The following is a 23,193-nucleotide window of genomic DNA, read 5'->3' on the forward strand; positions in this document are numbered from 1 at the left end:
CTCGGACCCGAATCTGATGGCAACCAGAACGTAAGTCTATCTTGGAAAAATACTTTACACCATGCAACTGATCGAACAGATCATCAATACGGGGAAGTGGGTATCGGTTCTTGATGGTGACTCTGTTGAGCTCACGATAGTCCACACATAGTCGCAACGAACCATCCTTCTTCTTCAGGGGCTCTCCAAGGCGAACTACTAGGACGAATAAAACCTAACTCCCAGAGCTCATCCAACTGCTCCTGCAGTTCCCTCAACTCCAACGGTGTCATCCGATAGGGGGCCTTCGAGATGGGCGCAGTACCGGACACCAACTCAATCTAGGACTCCACTTGTTGACGTGGCGGCAAACCCTGGATCTTCTGAAACATATCCAGGTACTCACAAACAACTGGCAACTGCTTGATACTCTCTGCCACAGAATCTTCAACGACCAAAGCCAAGAGACTAGATAACGGCTCCACTCTAGGCTCGGCGACGAACTGGAATACTGGCAAGCCTGGAATATGAAATGTAACTGTCCTCGCCGCACAGTCTAAGACGGCACCATACTCTGCAAGCCAGTTCATACCGAGAATAACATCGAATCCTGTTATCAGCATCACGAACAGATCGGAAAGAAGGAACATCTCGACCACTAACACCAGGCAAGAAGGGCAGTAATGGGTCAATACCACAGACTTCCCCATGGAAGTCGAAACAGCAAAGGCCTCAGACACGGACTCTGATGGAATACCGGTCGATCGGTAAAATTGCTCAGCCACAAAAGAATGGGAAGCGCCAGAATCAAACAAAACATGAGCAATGCAAGCAGAAACGACATGAATACTCTCAACGACTCCACCGGTCGATGACTGCGGGTCCTGGCCTAGCGCCTGCTACGCAGAATAAAAATGGCCCTGAGCTGGTAGGGAAAGAAAACCGGAAGACTGAGGGTCCTAAGTTTGTGCCTACTGGGCTACGATACATACTGGACCTAGGGACCGGACATACGAATATTCCCTCTATAGGTGTTGTGGCTGCTGTTGTCTCTACTGCTATTGTTTCTGCTGAGGAGGTCTGCCTGGCTGCCTCTGCTGCTGAGGAGGAGCCCTAGAAGCGGCAGGTGGAAGCTGCGCTCTCTGCTGTTGCTGAGAAGGACAAGGAGGGGGTAACTGCGGTGGCCTCTACTGCTGCATGGGGAGAGGGCACTCACGCCTCCGATGTCCGGCCTATCCACAGCTGAAGCATACACCAAAAAAGGGGCCGAAAGATGCAGCGGCCGGCGATGCTGATGATGAGAAAAAAGCTACTGTCTGAACCACAGGTTGCTGAAACCTTGATCTGCCCCTCCATCTCTGTTGATGGAGCTGCCTAAAATTGTCGGCTGGTGCTCTCCACTTCCGGTCTCCACTGAAACTCTGCTCTCTCAATCTCTGGGTCATAACCCAGTCCTCCTCATAAACTAGTGCTCGATGAACGTCCTGGTCGAACGTCTCCAAGCAATGCCCTACCATGCGGCTACGAAGGGCAAGGCGCAAACCAGTCACAAAACGACGAGCCCTCATCTTCTCATCGCTAGTGAGATGAGGAGCAAATCTAGACAAAGCCAAGAAACGGGTCTCATACTGAGATACGGTCATATCACCCTACACTAGGGTCTCAAACTCGATAGCCCGCTGGATCTAAACGTGCTCAGGGAAGAACTTTTGGTCGAAACGGGTCACGAACTCCTCCCATGTCCAAACAAACTGAGGCCCAACCATCCTGGATACGGATGACCACTAATGACGGGCCTCACCCTGAAGGAGATAGGTCGCAAGGGATACTCTCTAGCCCGCAAGACACTGTATAGTGTAAAAAATCCTCGCAACCTCAGTGCGCCAAGCCTCGGCGGTAAAAGGGTCAAGGTCACCACTAAACCTCGGGGGATCATGCCGCCGGAACTCTCGGGCTATCGCACTAACACGCGGTAAGTTAGACTGCCCAGAAACCTCAGTGGTAGCAGGCTGACGTGTCTGCAATGCGGTGACAATAAACTACATCAACTGCTAAAAATGCTCGGCTCCTATAGGTACTGTCGGAAAGGCAGGGGCGGAGCAGGAGCCCCAGTAATTGGAACAACAAGCTGAGGAGGAGGAATAGGTGGGGGAAACCGGAGCAACTGGAGCCTCTGTAATCGGAACAGCAGACTGAGGCGGAGGAATAGATGGGGGAACAGGATCAACTGGAGGAACAGGCTGGATCGGAACCTCTGGAATCAGATCCTCAACAACGGGAGAAGGATGTGCTCGAGTAAGATGGGTACCTCGGGCGCCTCGTCCACGGGCCCCACGAACACAGGTGTCATGACTATGGGTATCACGTCCACACATCATCGTCTACAAAATAATGATGACGTAAGGAATTAGGACAATTATAAGCTCAATACGGAGCGAAGGGAAGAATCTTGAAACACTACTTGTCTTATGTTCTTGGCAGACATGCGATGTTATCCTGAATCATTCCAGAATTACTTGCTATGCTCTGATACCAACTCCTGTCATGCCCCAGACTCGGTAACCGGACTTACAAGGAACCCGATGGCCGGTTCTGGCCGTAACAGCCTCCGTAGTACCCCATTCTCAGCTCCTAAGGCAGGTTTCAATCCTGGGATCCCACAAGGAGAATTTTTATAACAGTATAATCATTCCAATATGAGCATACCCAAGATTACAGCAAGTATATCTGAGAATAACAAAGGGCACACATTACAAAATTCACTAAGAATTTGAACATTTACAAGTTTACATTAGGCCTTACAAGTTTACATCAGGCCCAAAAGGACATACATCAGATATTAAGAAAAGAGAGAGAAATCAGCAATACTGGAGTCCTCAAACTCAACTCTACTCCATGCTCTACCTCTACGACGCCTGTCTAGGATCACCTGCACGCATCAATCGTGCATAAGCTTATAAAAACTTAGAGGGTGGTGAAAGTGTGTGTCAATGGTGTATAGAAGAATAGCAGGAGGTACAAGGAAAGAACATGCTCAATGAGAATATCACTAGCCTTACCAAGGCTTATCATGAATACCATGCAATGAGTATTGGATGTCATACCAAGGCAATGCATGAAGGGGCTTACACAGTCAATGTTAATGCGATGCAAGTAATGTCAGTGCTCATATCCAAACCACATATCAAGTATATTTCCAATCATAAGGAAATCACCGGGGTCCAATACACTAATGAATGACTACCACTCTACAGACCCCTCACAGTCAAACGAGCGTAAGAGACCTCACTACCTGCCTGTGGACAGCTAATCACCAGCAAGGCCCGACGGTATCGGACCCATTTACGAGCTAGTTGGACTCAGCCTAGCAATGTCTCCTCACACCAGGCAGGTAAGGCCACACCCCTATCCAACCGACTACACAAAATGGGAGTCGCGGCCTAACGGTATAAGGCCCTCGTGCGCTCATATATTCCACTGAGCCACAGCGTTGGAGCAAATCCTTGGTACCATGAAAGTTTTGGAAATTTCACCCATGGGCATCCTATGCACCCGATATGCTTAAATAATATTTTCGGTGTCTACACATACGGCCAACCATGAACGTCCCTGTGAAGGCAAGGCCCTGATGAAGCAAGGGCGGTATCATCATGAAATGTGATGGCAATGCATGAGTCACAAATAATGCACTAGCCACAGGCACACAATGTGCACAAGGGGAGAAACTTCATCCCTCGATGACCACCACACAATGCAATCAATCCATACAGATGATGCATATGGGTCACAAAATGTAAGTGGGCTTACTTGTGAAAATCATGGAATCCTCCATCCTAAGGAGGGTCAAAGTCTAGGCACGTAGACAGGTATTCTAAGAAGAAGAGAAATCCTTTAGTGGGGGCCCAGTAATTTGGGATGGCCCACATGCTAAGAGAGAGCCATGACCCTAAAGAGGAATGGTCCTAGCCAACCCAAGGTGGGCCTTTAACCACCTATAAAGGCCTCTATGGGCCTACCTTAGGGCCACTAAGGAGGACATCCAGCCTCAACTGGGTCCCAAAAAGGTAGCCCACTACGCATATGATAAGAGATCTAAAGTCTAAGCAATGTATAGTCTAGTGGGCTATACCCCAAGCCCAAATCATAGGCCATGAAGTGGGCCCTCAAGTGAAGTTTGGGCCCAACCATAAGGATCATGGGTTCACTCATTGTGGTGGGCCCAATGGACAGCCCATTTTCCTAACATATGGGAAATACTTATATTTAACACAAGTAAGTTGGGCCTCACATCTCGGCCCAAGTATGGATTTATTATAATAGGCAAGCAAGGGCCCAACTACTTAAGTATTTGGCCCAAAAGACCCATCACAATGGCGAGGTAAATATAGAACTCAAGGGCCCAATGGGCCTATCAAAAGTTCCAGCCCAACCAAGGTTATAAGGCCCATTAACTAGAAGACTAGCCCGAGAAGAATCCAATTGGAATGGGCCTTTAATCATGCACTAATTAAGTCCAAAAATAAAATTAAAATTGTAAGATAACTGACTTAAATCTTCACCAAATCTAGTAGGCTATACTACCTCAAAACGGACATTTATAGGGCGGCAACATTGGGCTCATTGCTGAATTTCCAGCCCACCCGCTTTCTGGGTTTGTTGGAGTCCAGTAAATAAATTGCTTTATAGTATTTATTTTCTGATGACCAACACACATCATTGTGGGTCCCACCAGATGAGAGGGGAATGCATAACACACACTAGAAGTGGGCCATGCTACCGGAATACAGGCCCAGCAACAGCCTAAGGTAGGGGCGTCCCATGGTGGTTAGTCCTACGGGCTTGGGTATTTGGCCCAAAACTGACCTAAATTGCAGGCCGTACCACGGTCAGTACAGGGGCCCGTTGGTCCTAAAAATTTGTAAGGTAGTCCTTCCATGGGTTCTCCACACTTTTACAGAATTTTATAATTTTTGGATAACTATAAGTATTTTAATTAATTTAAATAATACAGTCTGTCCAGAAAATCAGACTGACCTGGACATCCCAACATAGTGGGCCAGCCCGGCCCTTGCCACGGTGTGCATAGGAATCAATTAGCCCCAAAAATTGGTAGATGAGTCCCACCATGTGTTTACCACATTTATGTAAATTTTCATAATTTTAAGATATTCAAAAGTATTTTAATTAATTTAAAGAATACAATCTGTACAGGTAGAATATTACTGGGATATAACTCTGCTGAATTTGGGCCATCCAATGGGTGGGTTCTAGGCCTCCAAAATTCCTGAAATTTGGACCCAAGGTCTCTCATCAAGCCTACAACAAGGTAGGACCCAGAAATATATCCTACCTTCTTAGAAAGTATTTTTAAAACTTTATTTTTCATGGGACTATGCTGCTGGACTGTACAACAGAAATTTCTGGCAGTCCAGTATGTTGGCCCACCCTTTTGGATGCCCAAATGGAGTCCATTGGCTTTAAAATTTTTCAGGTAGGTCTTAAAATGGGTGGGACACTCCCCTGAAAAGGTTTAGAATTTTTGGGATAGTAAAAATATTTTATTTAACTCCTACAATTTATGGACAGATTGGTATTCCTGAAGAAATCTACTGCTAAAAAAATGTTGCTGGAAATTTGACTGTCCCTATGTTTGGGACCACATGGGGTAGGCCTGGCCCAACCCAAACCCTTGGAAAATTGGGGACAAGGTGGCCCTACATCTGGACAACAAGTGGGGTCCACTGGGGTGGCCCACTTATTCCAGAGACTCAGGTAAAAATGCTCATTTCCAACTTATAGTGTTGTTGAACTGTCCAGAAATTTCTGGACAGTTAGCCACTTTGGCCCATCCCATGGGTCTCAATCATGGGGGAAATGGTGTTGGCCCCATTCCACATCAAAGTGGGGTCCATGAATTATAAAATCCCTAAGAAAATTTGAGAGAAAAGGGCATGCAAACAGATCCAAACATTAGCTCAAAAGTCATGTTCCAACTGGGTCTGAATTATGGACAATAACATATATTGTCCATATTTCAGCCCATATAAATAAATCCAAGGGTTTAATACCCTGATCCATCAAGTGGGGTCCACCTTGATGGGTTAGCAAAATTTCAGATCCATTAGTGCATTAAAATCTCCATGAAAAATTAAGTTTGGAGGCCACACAACCCATGCATGCATGGTGGGCCTGGACATCCAACAAGGTGAGCTTGGACGTCCCATCTCCCTGATGGATCTGAGATGTTTCTGACCTTCTTATGGGCCACACCACATCAGAAATAAATAGAAGAAAAGGGAGAGAAGGGGAGAGAGAAGGAGAAAGATCCGGCCATTGGTGGAAGGTCCCGCCACTAATGGACCTTCTATACTACAATCCATGCCGTCTACATATACATATGTTACATGCAAGCTATTATTCATCAAGAAAAGTTGCTGGAGGGTGGGGACATGTTTCCCTACTATGCATGTAAAGACCTAAATGACCTATGAGATACTAGAATGAAGAGAAAGTACATTATGGTGGGTCCATGGAGAATGGCCCACCATAGAAGGAATGAGTAAGATCTAGGCCCATGGCCTCCATCCTAAGAGCCATGTAGGACCTCCACCATAGATTGGTGGGTCCTATATGCTTTCATGTATGTAGCAAAAGGAAAAGGAGAAAGGGAAGAAGAAGAAGCACCCACCTTAATGGATCCTACTCCAAAGTTACATCTACTCTTCATGCTCCAAGGGACATGTTTCAATAGGTGAGATGGATTGTTGAAGGTTAGATGGGAGGGGATTATAGGGAGAAGGGGCTGGATAGAAGGAGAAGGTGGGGACATGTGGAGGTGTTGCTAGGAGAAGAAAGAGAAGAGAGTAAAGAGAAATGAGAGGGAGATAAGGGAAATTGCTACAAGAGAGAGAGAGAGAGAGAGAGAGAGAGAAAGAGTCACCATGAGTTTTCTCTCCTAGGATAGGCAAATCCATCATAAAACTAGGGTGATATAAACAATGCTCATAGACTCATATGCTTGAGGTAGGGATGGGTAGTGTGTGGATAGTGGGTGGGGTAGAGGATGGGGTTTAGATAGTGTGTGGGTGGTGTGTGTTGAAATTTGCACAAAAGTGGGTGGCCATCTTGAAAAATGTGACCTCCACACTAGGTGGGCCACATGATCATGATCAAGGGCTAGAAATGAAAAGCCTATATATTATGATCTACACGTCGGATGGACACATAAGACGCGGCGTTGGAACCGCAACGACGAAACGGACAAGATGGCATAGGTCTCGGCTCAATCCGAGTCGGGTCTACGTGACCGGACTTAAGGATGACCACAAACACAATTCAAGGGTCATGGGTCGTCGAAATTTGACCGGTAGGACCGTAGGACTACAAGAAATGAAATGCATACTCACACACACACATGCACATATGCGAACTCAGGTTGGGTCTTACAGTGGCTTACCAAACAATGGGCCCATGTACTTATTATGAAAATCATATATTTATATGGTCTATTTGGATTTGCGAAAAAATTTAGATATATTTTCCAATAAACAAAATAAACTTGTTTCTGCGAAAGTATGTAGAAAATGAAATACCATTTCTTATGTTTGTTTATTAATAACATTTTCTTGAGAAAATTGAAGTTTGTCTTTAAATTATATGTTTGGCAAAATAATTTTTTTCTCAAAATAAAATTTAATTGCAATTTCAAGTTTCTAAGTATTTATGATACAATATGAGCCCCATTTTAAAACAAACCCTGTTATGATAGTCATTGTATCAATTACATGTAACAAAATATTCCATTATTCTTTGCATGAGCCATGACAAGTTAAAGGAAATGTCTATGTCATTATTGTTTGTGTCACTCCCACTCTATTCATTTGGTGATTATGCATTTGAAGTTTAAGCTGATATAAAACTTGGGAAGGTTAGCATGTTATCGACGATTTGATTAGCCTATGTCTGAGACAATATTGTACCTATGCAGTGGCAATCTCTTGGTCAGTAATGCAAAAAAAAAAAAAAAGAGAGGTGGAAGTCAATGGATGGATCTCTATGAGGGGCTTAGCATGCGCTTAAGCAATACAGGGCATTCATCGAATAATGCACATTATGATTGTGGACTAAAAAATAAAAACCTTATAAGTTTTTCTTCAAATGTAAGAAAAAAATTTATATTACCAATGAAAATAAACAAAACTCGAAAGATTATTGATAATTCAAAATTATAGATAAGCTTCAGGAGGTAAAAAGAAATAAAAGTTTAAAGACTAGAATAACTCATAATATATCTAAAATCATGTAATCTAAAAAATAAAAGAAATAAACCTACACATCTAACAACGGGAAAACGACATGCACCCTAAGCTAAGGAGGAAATTATAGCCCACGCCATCGTCAAGGAGATACAAAAACACTTACATACTAAAAATTTGTACTAATTGCATGTATTTTTTTGGATGCATATTAGGTATTGCCACCATCCATACTCAACATGGATGGGTGGCAATGTACTAAGATTTAATTGGCTTGCAGGCCACTGTAAGATATGGCCCGACTCAAGTACATACTCAACTGAACAACTTTCAAATGTAATTTGCAGGGGCCCATCTATGACACGACCCTACTGTACAATCAAATCCCACCACATCGCCACACGTCTCAATTGGGTCTAGATGGGGGCAGTAACCAATTTAAGTCCATATTTTTTCTACTTCTCTATTTCACACAGTAAGGCCAAAGAGATTTTATCTCATCTCATCATTAGCTTCTTCATCAGATAATCATATAAAAGTGAATGAGATAAGGGAACGTCAGTATGATTCAACACAGAGAAGTAAAAACAACGATCTGAGTGATGAAAGAAGAGACCGATCTCACCACCTACCTTGAGATGCCTCCGTTTCACAAAGTCCATCTTTCGATTTGACCGTATCACATACATGTCATTGCTCGTCCAATTTTGAAAACTCAATTCATATTCTTCATACACATCAAGATCTTGTATAGTAACGTGAACGATCATCGAACCGTCATTAACTCCCTAAAAAAAATCATTGTCCCATAACTGAAAGATATGATCATGCACTTGATATTTCTTTAACACTAACCTGCTTAGATAATCCACGTCACTTTATGTCAGAATTTTCTTTATGGTCCATTGTTTTTCCTTGAATTTATTCGGATAAAGTGCACTCGGAAAATGCATGATCACCATGAAGGAGGAGGGAAAGAGGACACTCGAAGGATGTATGTTCACGGTTGAGTGGATAGAGAAATGGAGTAGAAAAGTTAGAAAAGAGTTAATGGGAGAGATGATACTATATTAGAAGGAAGAGAGAGAAGATGAATGGCAGAGATAAAACATATGCGGCGAATAGAGCTTTTTCAGCATTGTGTCTTACACTACATAATGCGAGTCTTGGACGATCATATATTTCGGTTATGGGACAATCATTATGACATGATTTATTATTAATATATTATGTGATTATAATTAATTATAATATTATTAATATTATATCATAATATTATTAATTATAATTTAATATATGATACAATATATGTTATGAGCTCATATATCACATATAGTTAAATATATATAATATTTAATCATATAATATATTATATGATAAAATATTATTATATTAATATATTTAATAATAGAAATGTAGTAGTCTATCTCTTATTATAATATTGTATACAATCAAAATATCATTAGCTCATATATTTATTCAACTTTAGCCTTAAATTATGTATAACAATTAGGGGTGTACACGAACTGAGCTAGCTTGATTAGCTCGCTCGACTCGACTCAAAAAAGCTCGATTCGACTTGGTTCGAAGTTGAGTTTGGGCTGATTTTTTGAACTCAAGAATGAGTTCGAGCTGAGTTCGAGCAGGCCCCAGCTCAACTCGACTTAGATCGAATCCAGCTCGAATCGAACTTGGATCGAACTAGTTCGGTGACTTAGTTACTTTGCCGTTGATGTTGCTCACCAACTGTTTGATAAAATGACTCAATGAAATGTGGCTAGTGGCAAGGAAGGTTTGGTTGGTGGTAAGGTGGCAAGGAAGGTTTGGCTGGCTGGTGGCAAGGAAGGTTTAGCTAGTGGCAAGGTGGCAAGGAAGGTATGTACATGAAACAAATACCTTTTTTCTCTTTATTTTTTTTTTTAATTTTTTTAAATGTTATTTAGAAGGTGTTTGAAAAAATACCTATAAAACCATTGCCTCTGTTTGTAAAACAGTGGGATTTTGAAGTTGTAGTTAAGCTGTTTGTGGAAATGCCTCAATGGCGAACTCGGCTCGAGTCGACCCGAGCTGCTGGCCGAACCAAGCCGAGCTGGCCAGTCAGGCTCGAGGACCGAGCTGAGCCGAGTTCAAGCTAAGGTCAGCCACTGTTCGAGCCGAGTCGAGCTGAGGCCAGCTCGACTCGGTTCGACTCGATGTACACCCCTAATAACAATTATGTGATATATTGGCCATGCCATTGATTATGATTGTACCATAATAGTTTATGCTCATATATTTTAAATATTATGGTGATATTTAATTAGACCATGTATGGTAATACGTATATAAATAAATTATTACACTCATTTATTATGTATTAATTATAAATCATAAAATTTATAAGTTATAAAATCTTAATATTTGGACATGAAATAATGTAATAATTGATATATATACTATTGCAAATATATTATAATTATCAATAATATCACATATTAATAACTACGAATATGATTAGTATTAAGTATATATTAATATCATAGATATCTGTGAATTACTAGTATTTATATTTATATGGTAGAATAATATAATAATTGTTATGTAATGTATTAATATAACCATATGGTACAATATGTCCATAACAAGTTATTTCCCTTTTTTTAATCAAATTTTGACTACATCCTAATGATATATAGTCATAAAATTTATATTTTTGATAGGTAATAAATTTTCAACATTGTCAACTCATATATTTTTTATGTTTGACCGAAATTAAATTTTCATATACGAATTAATATTACTTTATAATAGTGACGGCTCTACATGTGTGTGGTTGTGTGCGACTCTACATGTTTAGTTCCTACACACAGAGTGATGTTTCATGGATAATATAATTAATGAGCAACATTGATCTTATGTACAGTGGGTGTTTTTCATTCCAAGGCATGTTTCAAGCGCAACAACTAATTGCATCAATGGGCCTGCATCAATTTAAAATTTTGCGTTGCCCCACTTATTAACGAACGAACACAGATGGCCTCTTATACTCGCTGGACCAAGTCCTAGGCAAGGGCTCCATGACGCCTACCGTGATGCATGTGTTTTGCCCATGCCTTCCATCCAATTTTACAAATCAATTTAGTGCATGAGCCAAAAGTTGAAGGAATAATTATATTTGTTTGGGCGTGTTGTAATGACATATATTTGAGACGCATGGGACCCACCCCTCATGTGTGTATAGTGCACCTCGTAATCACCTTTATCTCAAGAATCTTCCTAATCCAAAATTTAGGTGGGAACACTATATAAGACAACACACAACTGCGCCTGAAACAATGTCCCATGGCTCCTGATGTAGAGCGGGTCGCGGACACTTTCATGTCCAATATGGATAAGAGAAGGCCAGATCAGAAGTAGAAGTCATCAAGACCGTCAGAACCTTAAAACAGGCATATCTCGCAAACCGGAATGAGTTACTCGACCTACCATATATGATTTTGGGGTAGGATGAGCTACTTTATCCAACCAACCAGGCTATGCCAAGTTGCCCACGCCGAATTTGCGAGATTCCATCATATCGACGGCCAAATTCCATGTTTAATTCCATTTTTACTATAAATAGTAAGTTTTAATTTGATTATAACCCTTCATCTATTGGGCTTTAGTAGTTGCGCCCAAGATGAAAAGTGTTTAGAAAAATTAGGAGAATAACGTGGTTAAGCCACATAGGACACTTACTATAAATAGAAAATTTACTATTTATAGTAAGTTACGAATTTTAGGGAGTTTTAGTTATATGTTAATTCTTAAACTTCTTCCTAGTCTTAGTCCCTATTTAGAGGGTTGTAAACTCGTTTATTTCATCTATCAATCATTCAACAAGTTTCTTTTATATATCTTAAAATTATTTCTATTTCTTTTCCATGTGGATTCGAGAAGTATCTGTGAGGAGTCCAAAGAAGCTCCGTAGATTCGGAGTAGTTATCCTTAAGGAAGATGGTGATCGACCTCATCACATTCATCCCTACGTCAGCTCCTTTTTGTGTGGCCCGCCTGAGCTATGCACTAAGTTGAAATTCGATGTGTAGGCCTAACATGAGGGAATGCGATTTCACTAGCAACACCGGTTAGTGCTATGTGAGCCCCACCATGATGTATGTGTTTTATCCATGCTGCCCATCTATTTTCTTCGAATCATTTTAAGACTTGATCCATAAAAGAGGCAAATCTAAATCTCAGGTGGACCACACCACGGAAAACAATAATAATTGAATGTCGACCATTAAAAACCTCTTAGAGCCCACTATAATGTTTATTTGACATCATGTTGTGTTTTTATAATAAAAATAAATTTTAAAAATAAAAATTTATTTTTAGTAAGTAAATATATTGATTATTAAATCTTTCTATAAAAAGAGTGTATATCTAGTTGGTAATAGAAGTGGGTTTTACTTCTGCAACCAGGGTTCAAATCTCCTAAAGGACAATGTAGAATAGCATTCGTACTCGTGTGGCGTGGGGTGTAGGGCTGCTTAGGCGCACTTTGCATGGAGCCAAAAGAGCCTTAGTCTTTTTGGCACGTGGTTCAAAATTTTTGACCTATGGTGCATCTTAGATTGAACTAGGGTTTACGAAGTATTATTAACCTTGGTGTTGATTGAGAGTGACTATGATGTGGCTATACATGTTGCACCTATATCACATGTCGCTCATGTGGCAACAGTTAGGATGTTTAAGACACGTGGCTTTTAAACTGTTAGACAACTATTTCTATCTGAAAGTGTACAAAAATAACTACCATAGGACAAATGGTCATGTCATAATCTTGAAGAGGCACATGAGATAAACCATCCATTGTGTAGTACTCTTGAATATGACCTCTTATTATATTTTTTCTCAACATTTTAAAGGCATATCATTGTTAAAACTAAAGATCTGTTAAACACTTAAATGTGCAAATTTTTGTGTTGAAATTCAGATTGAGAGTTCATTATATCCTGAAGACAATTTGTAGATTTCCTTCTTTTGCATTTGCTGGAACTACTAGAAAAATGATAGCAAATCTGCCTTGAGAAATTAACCATTCAAGTCGAGCCTTGAACCCAATAGATCTGATTGTCTCATTATCTTTTTCTTTTCTCCTCCGTTTTATACAAAATTCATGTATTTCTAACACATCCAACTTGTTGATTTGGTCATGCAGGCCTGGATAAAGGGAAAAACCAAATATGAGCTTGATCTAAAACTTTTGTGGCCACTAATAAGTTTTTAATGATGGGCATTCAATCAACACTATTTCCTGCGATGTTGTAGACTTGAGATTTAGATCTACCTCATTTTAGAGTCATGCTATAAATTATATGAAAAAAAATGAATGAGCGACATAGATGAAGCACATACATATTGGTAGGGCCAATAGAGCACATACCACTAGCCACTGGCTAGTGGTAGGGTCACTATCCAATCTGTATCCAACATGAGGGTTTTCATTTTAATGAAAAAGTTGGATGTCACTCATGCATTAAAGTAGGCCCACGAGGAGCACACGTTAATTAATTATCATATATTCTTACATAAATCCTCCACCCTGATTTCTCCTAAATCATTATGAACTACCATAACAACTTATTGCCATGAGTGTTGATGGATTGAAATCATCCACAACAGTTCTTTCATTGATAGCCCATCTATAGGGCATGTTTTGAGATCCTAATAGGACGCCTTGTGGGCTTGGCCTTAGGGCATTACAATCCTCACCTTAGTGTCCTTTGAGGGACCCACTACCATTGTTGGTAGACCCCCACATGTCGCGCCTTCCTAGGCCATTAGGAGCATGTTTGGGTCGAGATTAGGGGCTATGACTAGAACCCATCTTGGACTCTTGATGTGCTCGCATGGCTCGCTACGTGTGCGCCTTTCGACTATAAGCCTACCTATGTAGGAGCATGTGGGGCTCATTAGTGATAAATTCGAGTGGATCCCACATAATCATATCCTTATTAGATTTGTGGAGCCTGTAATGTTTTATTTACAATCCAAATCGGTTGTGGGTCCTCTTTAGTGAATAAATAATGTCACACCATGCTTTGGTTTTTTTGTTCATGTTGTGGCCACCCATTAGGCCTGCCTGGATTTATATGTAGTAGTGGCACCATGGGCTAACCTTGTTGTTTGTGTCGTATTGGCATCATTGTACCACCATTTGGGTTCCACATATATCATGTATTAAGTCCATTATAGGCCCGTGTTTGGTTGGTTGTGGGTTGTGCTCTTTGGCCTTACTTAAGGATATTGTAGGGCCTCCTTTGATGTTTGTCCTGGGCCTACCGTAATTGTTTGTGGACCATAAGATGGATGCCCTAATTGGATGCTGATAGTAGTATTTTTGGCTACTTGTGTGCGAGCTTGATGAGTGAGCTCATTAGCTTGAAAGACCATTCAATAGAGCCTTGTAGGCCTCAATGGACTTGGTTTCCAAGTGGGATCGACCCGTTATGAATGATGAATTTTTCTTATCAGGTGGGGCGATATTTTACATCTGTGTTTGTACGATACTTCTTTGATAATTTATGTAGCATTATCTTAGTGATTTGTGTGATGTTTATGCTTATGATTGCTATAACACTTCCTTTACGTTGATATAATGCTTTCTTTATATTGATGTGATACTTGTTTTATGTTAGATGTAGCATTGATTTTATATTCGAGTTAACATTTCCTTATATTGGTTTAGCCTTATTTTATGCTTGATATGGTATTATACACCTCATGCATAGTAGTTATGATTGTATGTTATCATATCTCATTCACATCACGTGTGTATGACTTAGATGATGGCTCATTCATGGTTTTGACTTGCCTATATATAATAAAGTTGATGTCCCCAAGACTTAGGGCATTTTACGGGACTTGTATGAGATAGGGTCACCTTGCATATATGCACGACTTGCAGGACATGGTTGCATGACTCGAATGATAGAATCATGCATTCATGCATTACATGATGCATTTGTATCCATACCCTAGTGACATCAGGGTTGTGGCCACCATAGGATTATTATGGTTGGCAGCTTGAGTATGGACATCAAAAATCTGGTTACATTTACTGGGCACGTAGGATGCCTATGGGTGAAAGTCCCTAAACCTTATGGGCTAACAGGATACTCCAACGTCAAGATCGAGTGGATAATATGAGCACCCGATTGCCAAATACTAGTAGGTCACATCTCCCACTGTGTTGTGGTTGGTTGGAAAGGGGTGTGACCTTATTCGTCCGGGTGAAGGGGGTTATAGCTAGGTTGAGTCTGACCAGCTCATGAAATGGGTCCGCTATTGGTGAGCTGTGTGGGGATTGACATACCACTAACGAGGCGGATAGTGAGGCGTCTTTCACTCTCTGTGTCATGCGCACGATGGGGCGGCATGCCAATGTCAGAGTGTACTATACCCCAATAATTCTAGATGAGAACCGTACTAAGATGTGGATTAGATATTAGTATGTACATATTGCATTGCATCCTCAACATATGACATTTGACTTAATATGTCTTTGTATTGCATAGCCTGGATAGGGCTGATGATATTTATGGACTTGCCAAGATTTATATATTGCATTGCATCCTCAACATATGACATTTGACCCAGTATGTTTTGCATCGCATAGCCTGGATAGGGCTGATGGTATTTATGGACTTGCCAGTCTGACCTTCATCATTCCACTTACTCTAACAATTGTATACTTGGTACATACATTGCGCACAAACGCATGCACTCTCTAAGATTCGTAGTAAGCTTATGCACGTTCGTTACGTGCAGGTTATGCTAGACCGCATCAGCATTGAGGCAGGAGCATTTGCTTGACCTTTTGGAGTTTTATTATATCATATATTTTCCTTTCAGCATTGTATTTAAATATTATAGTAGTGGATATATGGTGATGATGTTTTTGTGATATGAGTACACTTGTGGTTATGCTCATTTACAATATATATATATATATATATATATATATATATAACTTCATTCTGAAAATCCTCCTTGTAGGATCCTAGGATTGAAACCTAGCGCATGGGAGCTGAGAGCCGATAATGGGGTACTACGGAGGCTGTCGACACCGAATTCGGCGGTAAGGAATTTTGTGAGCCTGATTCCTGAGTTTGGGGCCTGACAACATGTATATCTCGTAGCCCAACTGTCATTATCTCAAGAGGATCAGTTCGAGATAAAAGATGCCCTATCCTAGTTTAAAGGATTGGGTAATGAGTTTGACTATGGATTTAACAACTCAAGCATTGGTTGCACTTGCATTTCCTCCTCTGGTGTAGAAAGTTCATTAACTCCAGAAGTGTTACGAGTAATTCTTCGGCTCATTTTTTAAATTATTGCACTGGTATGTATACTCAAAATGTCGAATCTCATTGGGTTTATCAAAAATTGTTGGCACTTGGTTTATTTTTGGTCACATGTAGTACATGCAGGCTTGCCAGAACCGATTTTACACCTCGATTCAAACTGAACAATTTTGACTACAAATGCCAAGATAGGTAGATACGTTAACTACGATTGTATATCTAGGACTTGAGAAGATCGATCGCTTATTCAATCACTCACAAAATTGGTATAAGATGATTAGACAAAAGTCAGAGGGTGGAGTTCTTCTGTAACGTCTCAAAAAAATTCACACAAAGACCCGAGTATCACCTTAGGTAAAAATCACAAAGGACCAAATCCTTTAAAAATTAGACAAGAATTAACTAAGTGCTAAACTAGGTTACCTATGAAATTAGTACTAATCACTTTAAATATGAACTGCAAGACCCAAAATGTGTAGAATCATTGACGCTACATTACCCTGAAACTTAGAATCAATCTCAAAACTCGGTTACTCTCGGGAGCACATCGAAACTCCGTATCAGACCTGTACCGCACATCGAAAGTCTAAATACTATGAAACCATATGATTATAACTGCCTTGCTAGACTTGACTATCATCTCAGAAATCAAGTCCAGATAGTATCCTGAAATGCACAATTTGAGCTCGGAGCGAAGTGTGTGAGAAACGCAAATATCTTTAAGAAATGAACTAAAACTTAAGTGAATTGAGTCATTCACTTGCAAGCCAAATCTAAGGATTCAGACCGTCGGAATCTGACCCAATTACACCCTCAGATCAGAAAAAATTTTCAACACATGTCAGTGTACTTGTGGCCTTGATTGAGTACCGGTGACCATCGAACTGAAACTGGCCCGCTGTGCTCGATCTGTAAATCCGATCGGACCAAAAACTTAACCTAGCCTAGATCCAATGTTAGGGAGCTTAAGTCTGACCACACGCAGAAAATGAGCCTCCAAATGTGCTACGTTGGACCGAAACGGCCAGTCTTTAGCTATAACCTAAGTAAACCATGACCCTAGGGCCATTCCCATCAGTTCTAGGCCTATATAAGGGCCTAAACCTACCCATCTCTCATTCCATACGAATTTCTAACCTAGGAGAGAGAGAAAAAAGAGAAGGAAAGAGAGAGAAAGTGGGAGACCGTCCCTGGGATCCTTCCTTATCCCTCCACGGGCTGAATCAACCCTTCTGCATCGCTATTCCAGCGATTCTGACTCCGTTCTTAGGTAACCCTTGTTGTTTAGAATCTCACAACTTTGATTAGAAAACTGTACACTATGGTTATTATCACAAATTTGAGATATGCTTAGAAGATTATGTTTCAGTCCTTCAACATACAAAACATTTTTAAACAAAGGAAGGTTATAGAGTTGAACCGTACCGTGGCTAATTATCTTGTAATTGCTTCCATCACCAAAAGTAACTGACCCATCAGTCATATCTTTAAGATCAGTGAATAAAGCCTTATCACCTGTCATATGTCTGGAGAATCCACTATCTAGGTACCACTTTGAATGGCTTGTAGGTTTGAAAGCGGTGTGGGCAACCAAGTAGGCAACCTTAGGAACCCATTTCAGAACTGTTTTGGGTTTGGGAATATAGTTGGTCTTCTTTTGTCTGATGTTATAAGGATGACCTACTGAGTTAGATTTTAAGAGCTCCTTGAGTAAATCAATTATCTTTTCAGCTAGTGGGTTTCTGTTCTGAATTTTAAAGTTAACATAGCTGCTTTTAGGATTTTGAAAAGCTTTTGTATTTTTAGAAAAACCTTGACTAGTATTTTTACCTTTTGAGGACTCTCCTTTCACAAACTTAGGAGGAGTATACTTTTGTTTAGGAGGAACATTTTTATCATAACTCAACCCAGATCTGTCGAAACCTAACCTTAATCTGTTTTAGGGTTTCAAATAGTGTAGGTGGTGAAATAGCTAACCTATTTCATGCTATAGGTGGTTGTCATGCCGTAGACGAAGACTTAACATACAAACTGAGTTCGATACTTGTTTATCGACGAAAGGTGCAAACTATAAATATTTAGGTTATGGTTTTCAAGGCTTTTAATGTCAGCAATGATTTATGTCTGACTTGATTGCTATCACAGATGCTAGATACAATATTTTTCGTAAACTACACATATATGTAAACTATGTTGGTTTTAAATGCATTCCATCTATTTGTTGAAATGCATGAATGAATGTGGAATTATGATTCGTGTTTGATACGATTGTCATTAGAGAATACATGATTATTGTTGATATGGCAACTCCTATGTAGAAGGAATTACTATGATATGCATTTTAAACTAATTAAGTGCATGTGTGTAATATGTGTAGTCTAAGTGTTTGATAAAATGCCTGAATGAGAAAATGCTTGTTTAAATGTATGTATGAAGGGTGTTGAGATAGGATTCTCAATCCCCTTAACTATGGATATAGAACCCTTTCTATAACCTATCTTACTATTATGTGCTTTATAAATGAAATGTTTGTGTATGATAATATGTGAAGTATGTGTGTGATTTAATTGCTCAAGTAAGATTTGTATCTGATTTTGGTTGGCACATGCAGTTTTGGACTGGTACATATGAATGCCTAATGTATATGAAATGTGTTTGGGGCTAAGACGTAGTCCAGGTGATTGGTAATGATTTCTGAGTTAGTGGCCGAGGTTGTTTCGCCACACCAGACACGTTTGAGGAATCTGAGTCATACGCTGCTAGTCAACAGTGGTTAGGCCACATGGAGTGCTTATGCGCTCCATGTCGATCGGCTCAATATATGCTTATACCAGTCGACCTTGTCAAGTAACCCGATTGGTCTGATGAATGTTCACTATGTATGGACGCTATTACTTGAATCTAAGGTACCAAACTCACCTGTGGAAAATTCGTTTAACCTTAGTACCTCGATCTACTAAGACTTATGAGCTAGGCATGGTGGTATGAGACACTGTGGTCGTGTTGTCGACCTATGCTGGGGTGACGAGTCTCCCCATAGTGACCAGTGAACAACCCAAACTCGTGAGCTGAATACGGTGGTATGGGAGACTATATTCGAGCTGTCGGCGTATGATCAGGTGACGAGCCCATAGTGACCTCGAGTGTACGCTAGAAACTATGTTGAGGTTACGAGCCTTTCCATAGTAAACTAGAGTATAAACCAGGCCTCTGCTGAGGTGACGAGCCTCTCCGTGGTAACCTGGAAACTGCCTATCGTATGTGACTGCTAGGATTGACGGCCCTAGATGGATCAATGTTGGGTATATGACATATAGGGAGGTGCCTTAGCTTCCCAATCCTGCTGTATTAAAAGGTCTGATAAGAACTCGGTAATCATGCTCATACACCGCATTGCATGTGCCTTTGGTGTTAGTGTTAAGCACAGAAGAAGGGGTGCATGCCGTGACCGTAAGAGGAAGATCACAGAGGGAGTGCAGGTGAGGGCATGCATCATTAATACATATCATTTTTGCATTAACCAGAGTACTTAGGGATGTTTGATTATATTACTTTATCATTACTGCTTGATTGAATTGATAATATGTTAACCTTTGCCTTATAGCCCTACTGAGTTGATCACTCACTCCCACGTTCTGGGACGGTGTTTTAAACACCAAGCAGACTCTATCTTAGCTGCAGATGATGGCGATGCTTATGAGGCAAAGCGAGACTATTACGATGACAAAGAGTTCTCCTATATGCAACTCTCTAGCGGGTCTATGTAGACCTGGAGTTGCGCTGACAGGGCTACAAGGTTTTGGATAGAGAACATTACACTTTTTGATTTTTGTATATTTTTGAATTAAACTTGTAATTGTTTAACCTAGTGACAGTCATACTCTGAGGGCTTACTATTATTTTTGTACAGTTTATATACATATCACAGTCTTCCGCTAGCATACTTTAATTGCCTCTGAAGTATGATATGTTGTTTTGGTATAATCTCATTCATGTTTAAGTCACTAATACGGACAACATTTAATCATCATTATCTATGTTGCATAAGCGATGTGTTGGAACTCGGGAGTGAGTCTATGCTCGACCCCCGATTTTCATGGTGTTACAAGTTGGTATCAGAGCATGATTTGGATTAAACTGGACCTGGGTTATGGTTTCACAATGCACACTGACATACTTTGATTTAGGAGGAAGCGTTGAAATGTAGAAACTAGCACAAGATTCCCAGTTTCGCTAATTGGTGAAACCGATCGAGATTGACCGTTGAATTCGGGCCCATAGGCCTCTGTGACCATGTGAGAGGGCCCCCATTTGTTTCTAGACTGTCAATCGACGGGTTTAGACCCTAATTCAACCTATTCCACACTCAAACAAACCAAAAGGTGTGAGCGTACGCAAAATGGGACCCGAAACGACTCAAACGGAGTCGGGGGCCTACACGGTGCAATACGGGGGGACCCAAAGTGGACCCTGCATATTTTTGGCACCCCAGGGGGGATGGCATCGCCTAAGGGGCGAGCCATCGCCGGAGAGTCCAGGGACCGACGATGGCATCGCCAGATAGGCGAGGCCTCGCCAGTCGGGCGGACCGGGCCTACACGGGCCGACGCCAGTGGGACGCTGTGGGGCCCACGAAATCACATGGGACCCCCTCTATTTCTTCCATTTTCTCCCCACTCCTCTCTTATATACGCCCAAACTCTCCCTTTTCTCTAAAAACCCTTTTTCCCCTCTCAAATATCCCTTCCATTCTCAAAAACTTCTCTTCTTCCTTCTTTTCATACACCCCTCTACCGTTTTCATCAAGACCCACCTCCTATCTCTCTCTTTTCCTTTCATTTGAAGGCACAAACCCTTCTTTATGTCCCAAAAACCTCAAGTCTAATGATCCTTTTTATCTCCCCTTTCCATTTCACTCTCATGGCTCTTTTTGAGTTTGTGGCGGCGATTTTCTTAATTTCCACACTTCTTTCTCATGGGGAAGAAGAGGACTTCCACGAATGAAGCTAGGCCTAGCCGCCCTACTCGTTCAAGGAGACCGAAAAGCATCGCCGCGGGTACAAGCATCGATCGAGAGATAAGGACAAAGCGGGACCTCGATCCTAAGGCTCCCCTCGAGAGAGTTCTACTGGCGGATCTGTCCCATGGAAGATTTCAGGGCCGTAGGGTCCTTTTTGAAGCACAAGTGGACGAGAAGCTCTTTGGAAAATATCTGGTGATGGACCACCTAGTGGATGCTGGGTGGGGTCCTATATTTGAGGGCAAGTTCAATGCGAATGCGAGCACTGTCCGAGCCTTCTACGCTCATACACGGGAGCCAACGCTGGAGCTCTTGCAATTCAAAATTCTCGTGAGAAGGCGGGAGGCCACAGTTGATGTTGGCTTAATAGCCCGACTCATGGGGATGTCGCTTGGCGAAGTCCATGCTAGTGAGAAAAGTCTTAGGAGTGCACGTGAAAGGGATCGCCGCACACGATTCCTTTGTGGCCAACTGGCCCATTGGAATCCAAACAATAGTCTCCCGGCATCCAATATGACCGACGACTTTCGCATGCTCCACCACATCTTCACGTACAACGTGTACCCCAGGTGGAGCAATTGCAGTGAGTGCAGGCACCTGATGGTAGACTTTCTATACTGAGCTGGGCAGGGAGAGAAGTTGTGCCTGCCTACGTATGTACTGCTACAGATAATGCAAACTGAGCGCTCTTCTAGGACATCTGTTTCGCTCTCCTTCACCGACTTATATGCAAGCTTACAGGTGAATTCGCCTACAAACTTGGTGCAGAACTTCCTGTGCCAATCCATTTCATCAATGACACCACTCTCAATAACATGGATATTGGGCCATGACAGCATCAAGCCCGACTTGATGAGAGTGAGGATGAGACGGAAAGCGAAGAAGAGGAGAGTGATGAAGAGGGCAGAGATGAGATAAGGGAGGAAGGAGAGCAGGGAGAAGAAGAGTAGGCCTAGGACACTGATGAGGGTTCTCCTCCTGCTATGCATGAGCATGACAGTGATCGGACTACATCAGAAGCCCGCTGGGCTCAAATCGAGGAGGGCCAAGTCGCCCTGCAACAAGAGATCGGGTAGGTCCGGGCCGAACTTGGAGAGACCCGAGCCAAGCTTGAAGAGAACGAGGCCTTAATGAAGTAAAAATTCAAGAAGGTATCTCGCACCTTAAAGGCTATCCTGTGCTGCATGCAGGATAAGGGTGCACCTCCTCCATCACCTGATTCAGACGACTAGTTGTGCATATAGTCGCCCTATTTGTTTGCTTTATTGCTTGTTTGCTTGTTTTTATATGTAGCCTTGATAGGCTTAATGGTGTGGTAGACTGGTTAGTATGTTTCAGTGTTGAAGCCTTGCTTAGGTTAGCTCACATGCATCTTCTGTCATGATTCATGTAATACTACATCTCATGTACCGTGATAATTTTTTTAAATAAAATACATAAAGTTTCTTTGAGTTATGATGCAAATGCTGTGTTGTTGAGTTTGTGAGCATGTGCTGAATCTGACATGGGTTGCACCCTATGTTGTATTTAGGGAATGCAACCTAAGAGCACGCGGACCTCGGCCCGTCTCACCCTTGGTGACTCGATTGACGGGGCTCCTCCCCTAAAC

At 41.4% G+C, this 23,193-nt stretch overlaps 1 protein-coding gene across 1 annotated transcript; it reads right to left on the reverse strand.

The window, feature by feature from the left end:
* Nucleotides 1–1,811: 1,811 nt before the first annotated feature.
* LOC131250689 (uncharacterized) lies at nt 1,812–22,579 on the reverse strand. Its single transcript, XM_058250972.1, has 3 exons — nt 22,265–22,579; nt 2,136–2,360; nt 1,812–1,997 (listed from the first exon to the last, which is right to left on the reverse strand). The coding sequence occupies exons 1-3, from the start codon at nt 22,577–22,579 to the stop codon at nt 1,812–1,814; spliced, it is 726 nt and encodes a 241-aa protein (XP_058106955.1).
* Nucleotides 22,580–23,193: the final 614 nt, after the last annotated feature.

This window comes from Magnolia sinica, chromosome 7 (genome assembly GCF_029962835.1).
Source record: "Magnolia sinica isolate HGM2019 chromosome 7, MsV1, whole genome shotgun sequence".
NCBI lineage: Eukaryota > Viridiplantae > Streptophyta > Magnoliopsida > Magnoliales > Magnoliaceae > Magnolia > Magnolia sinica.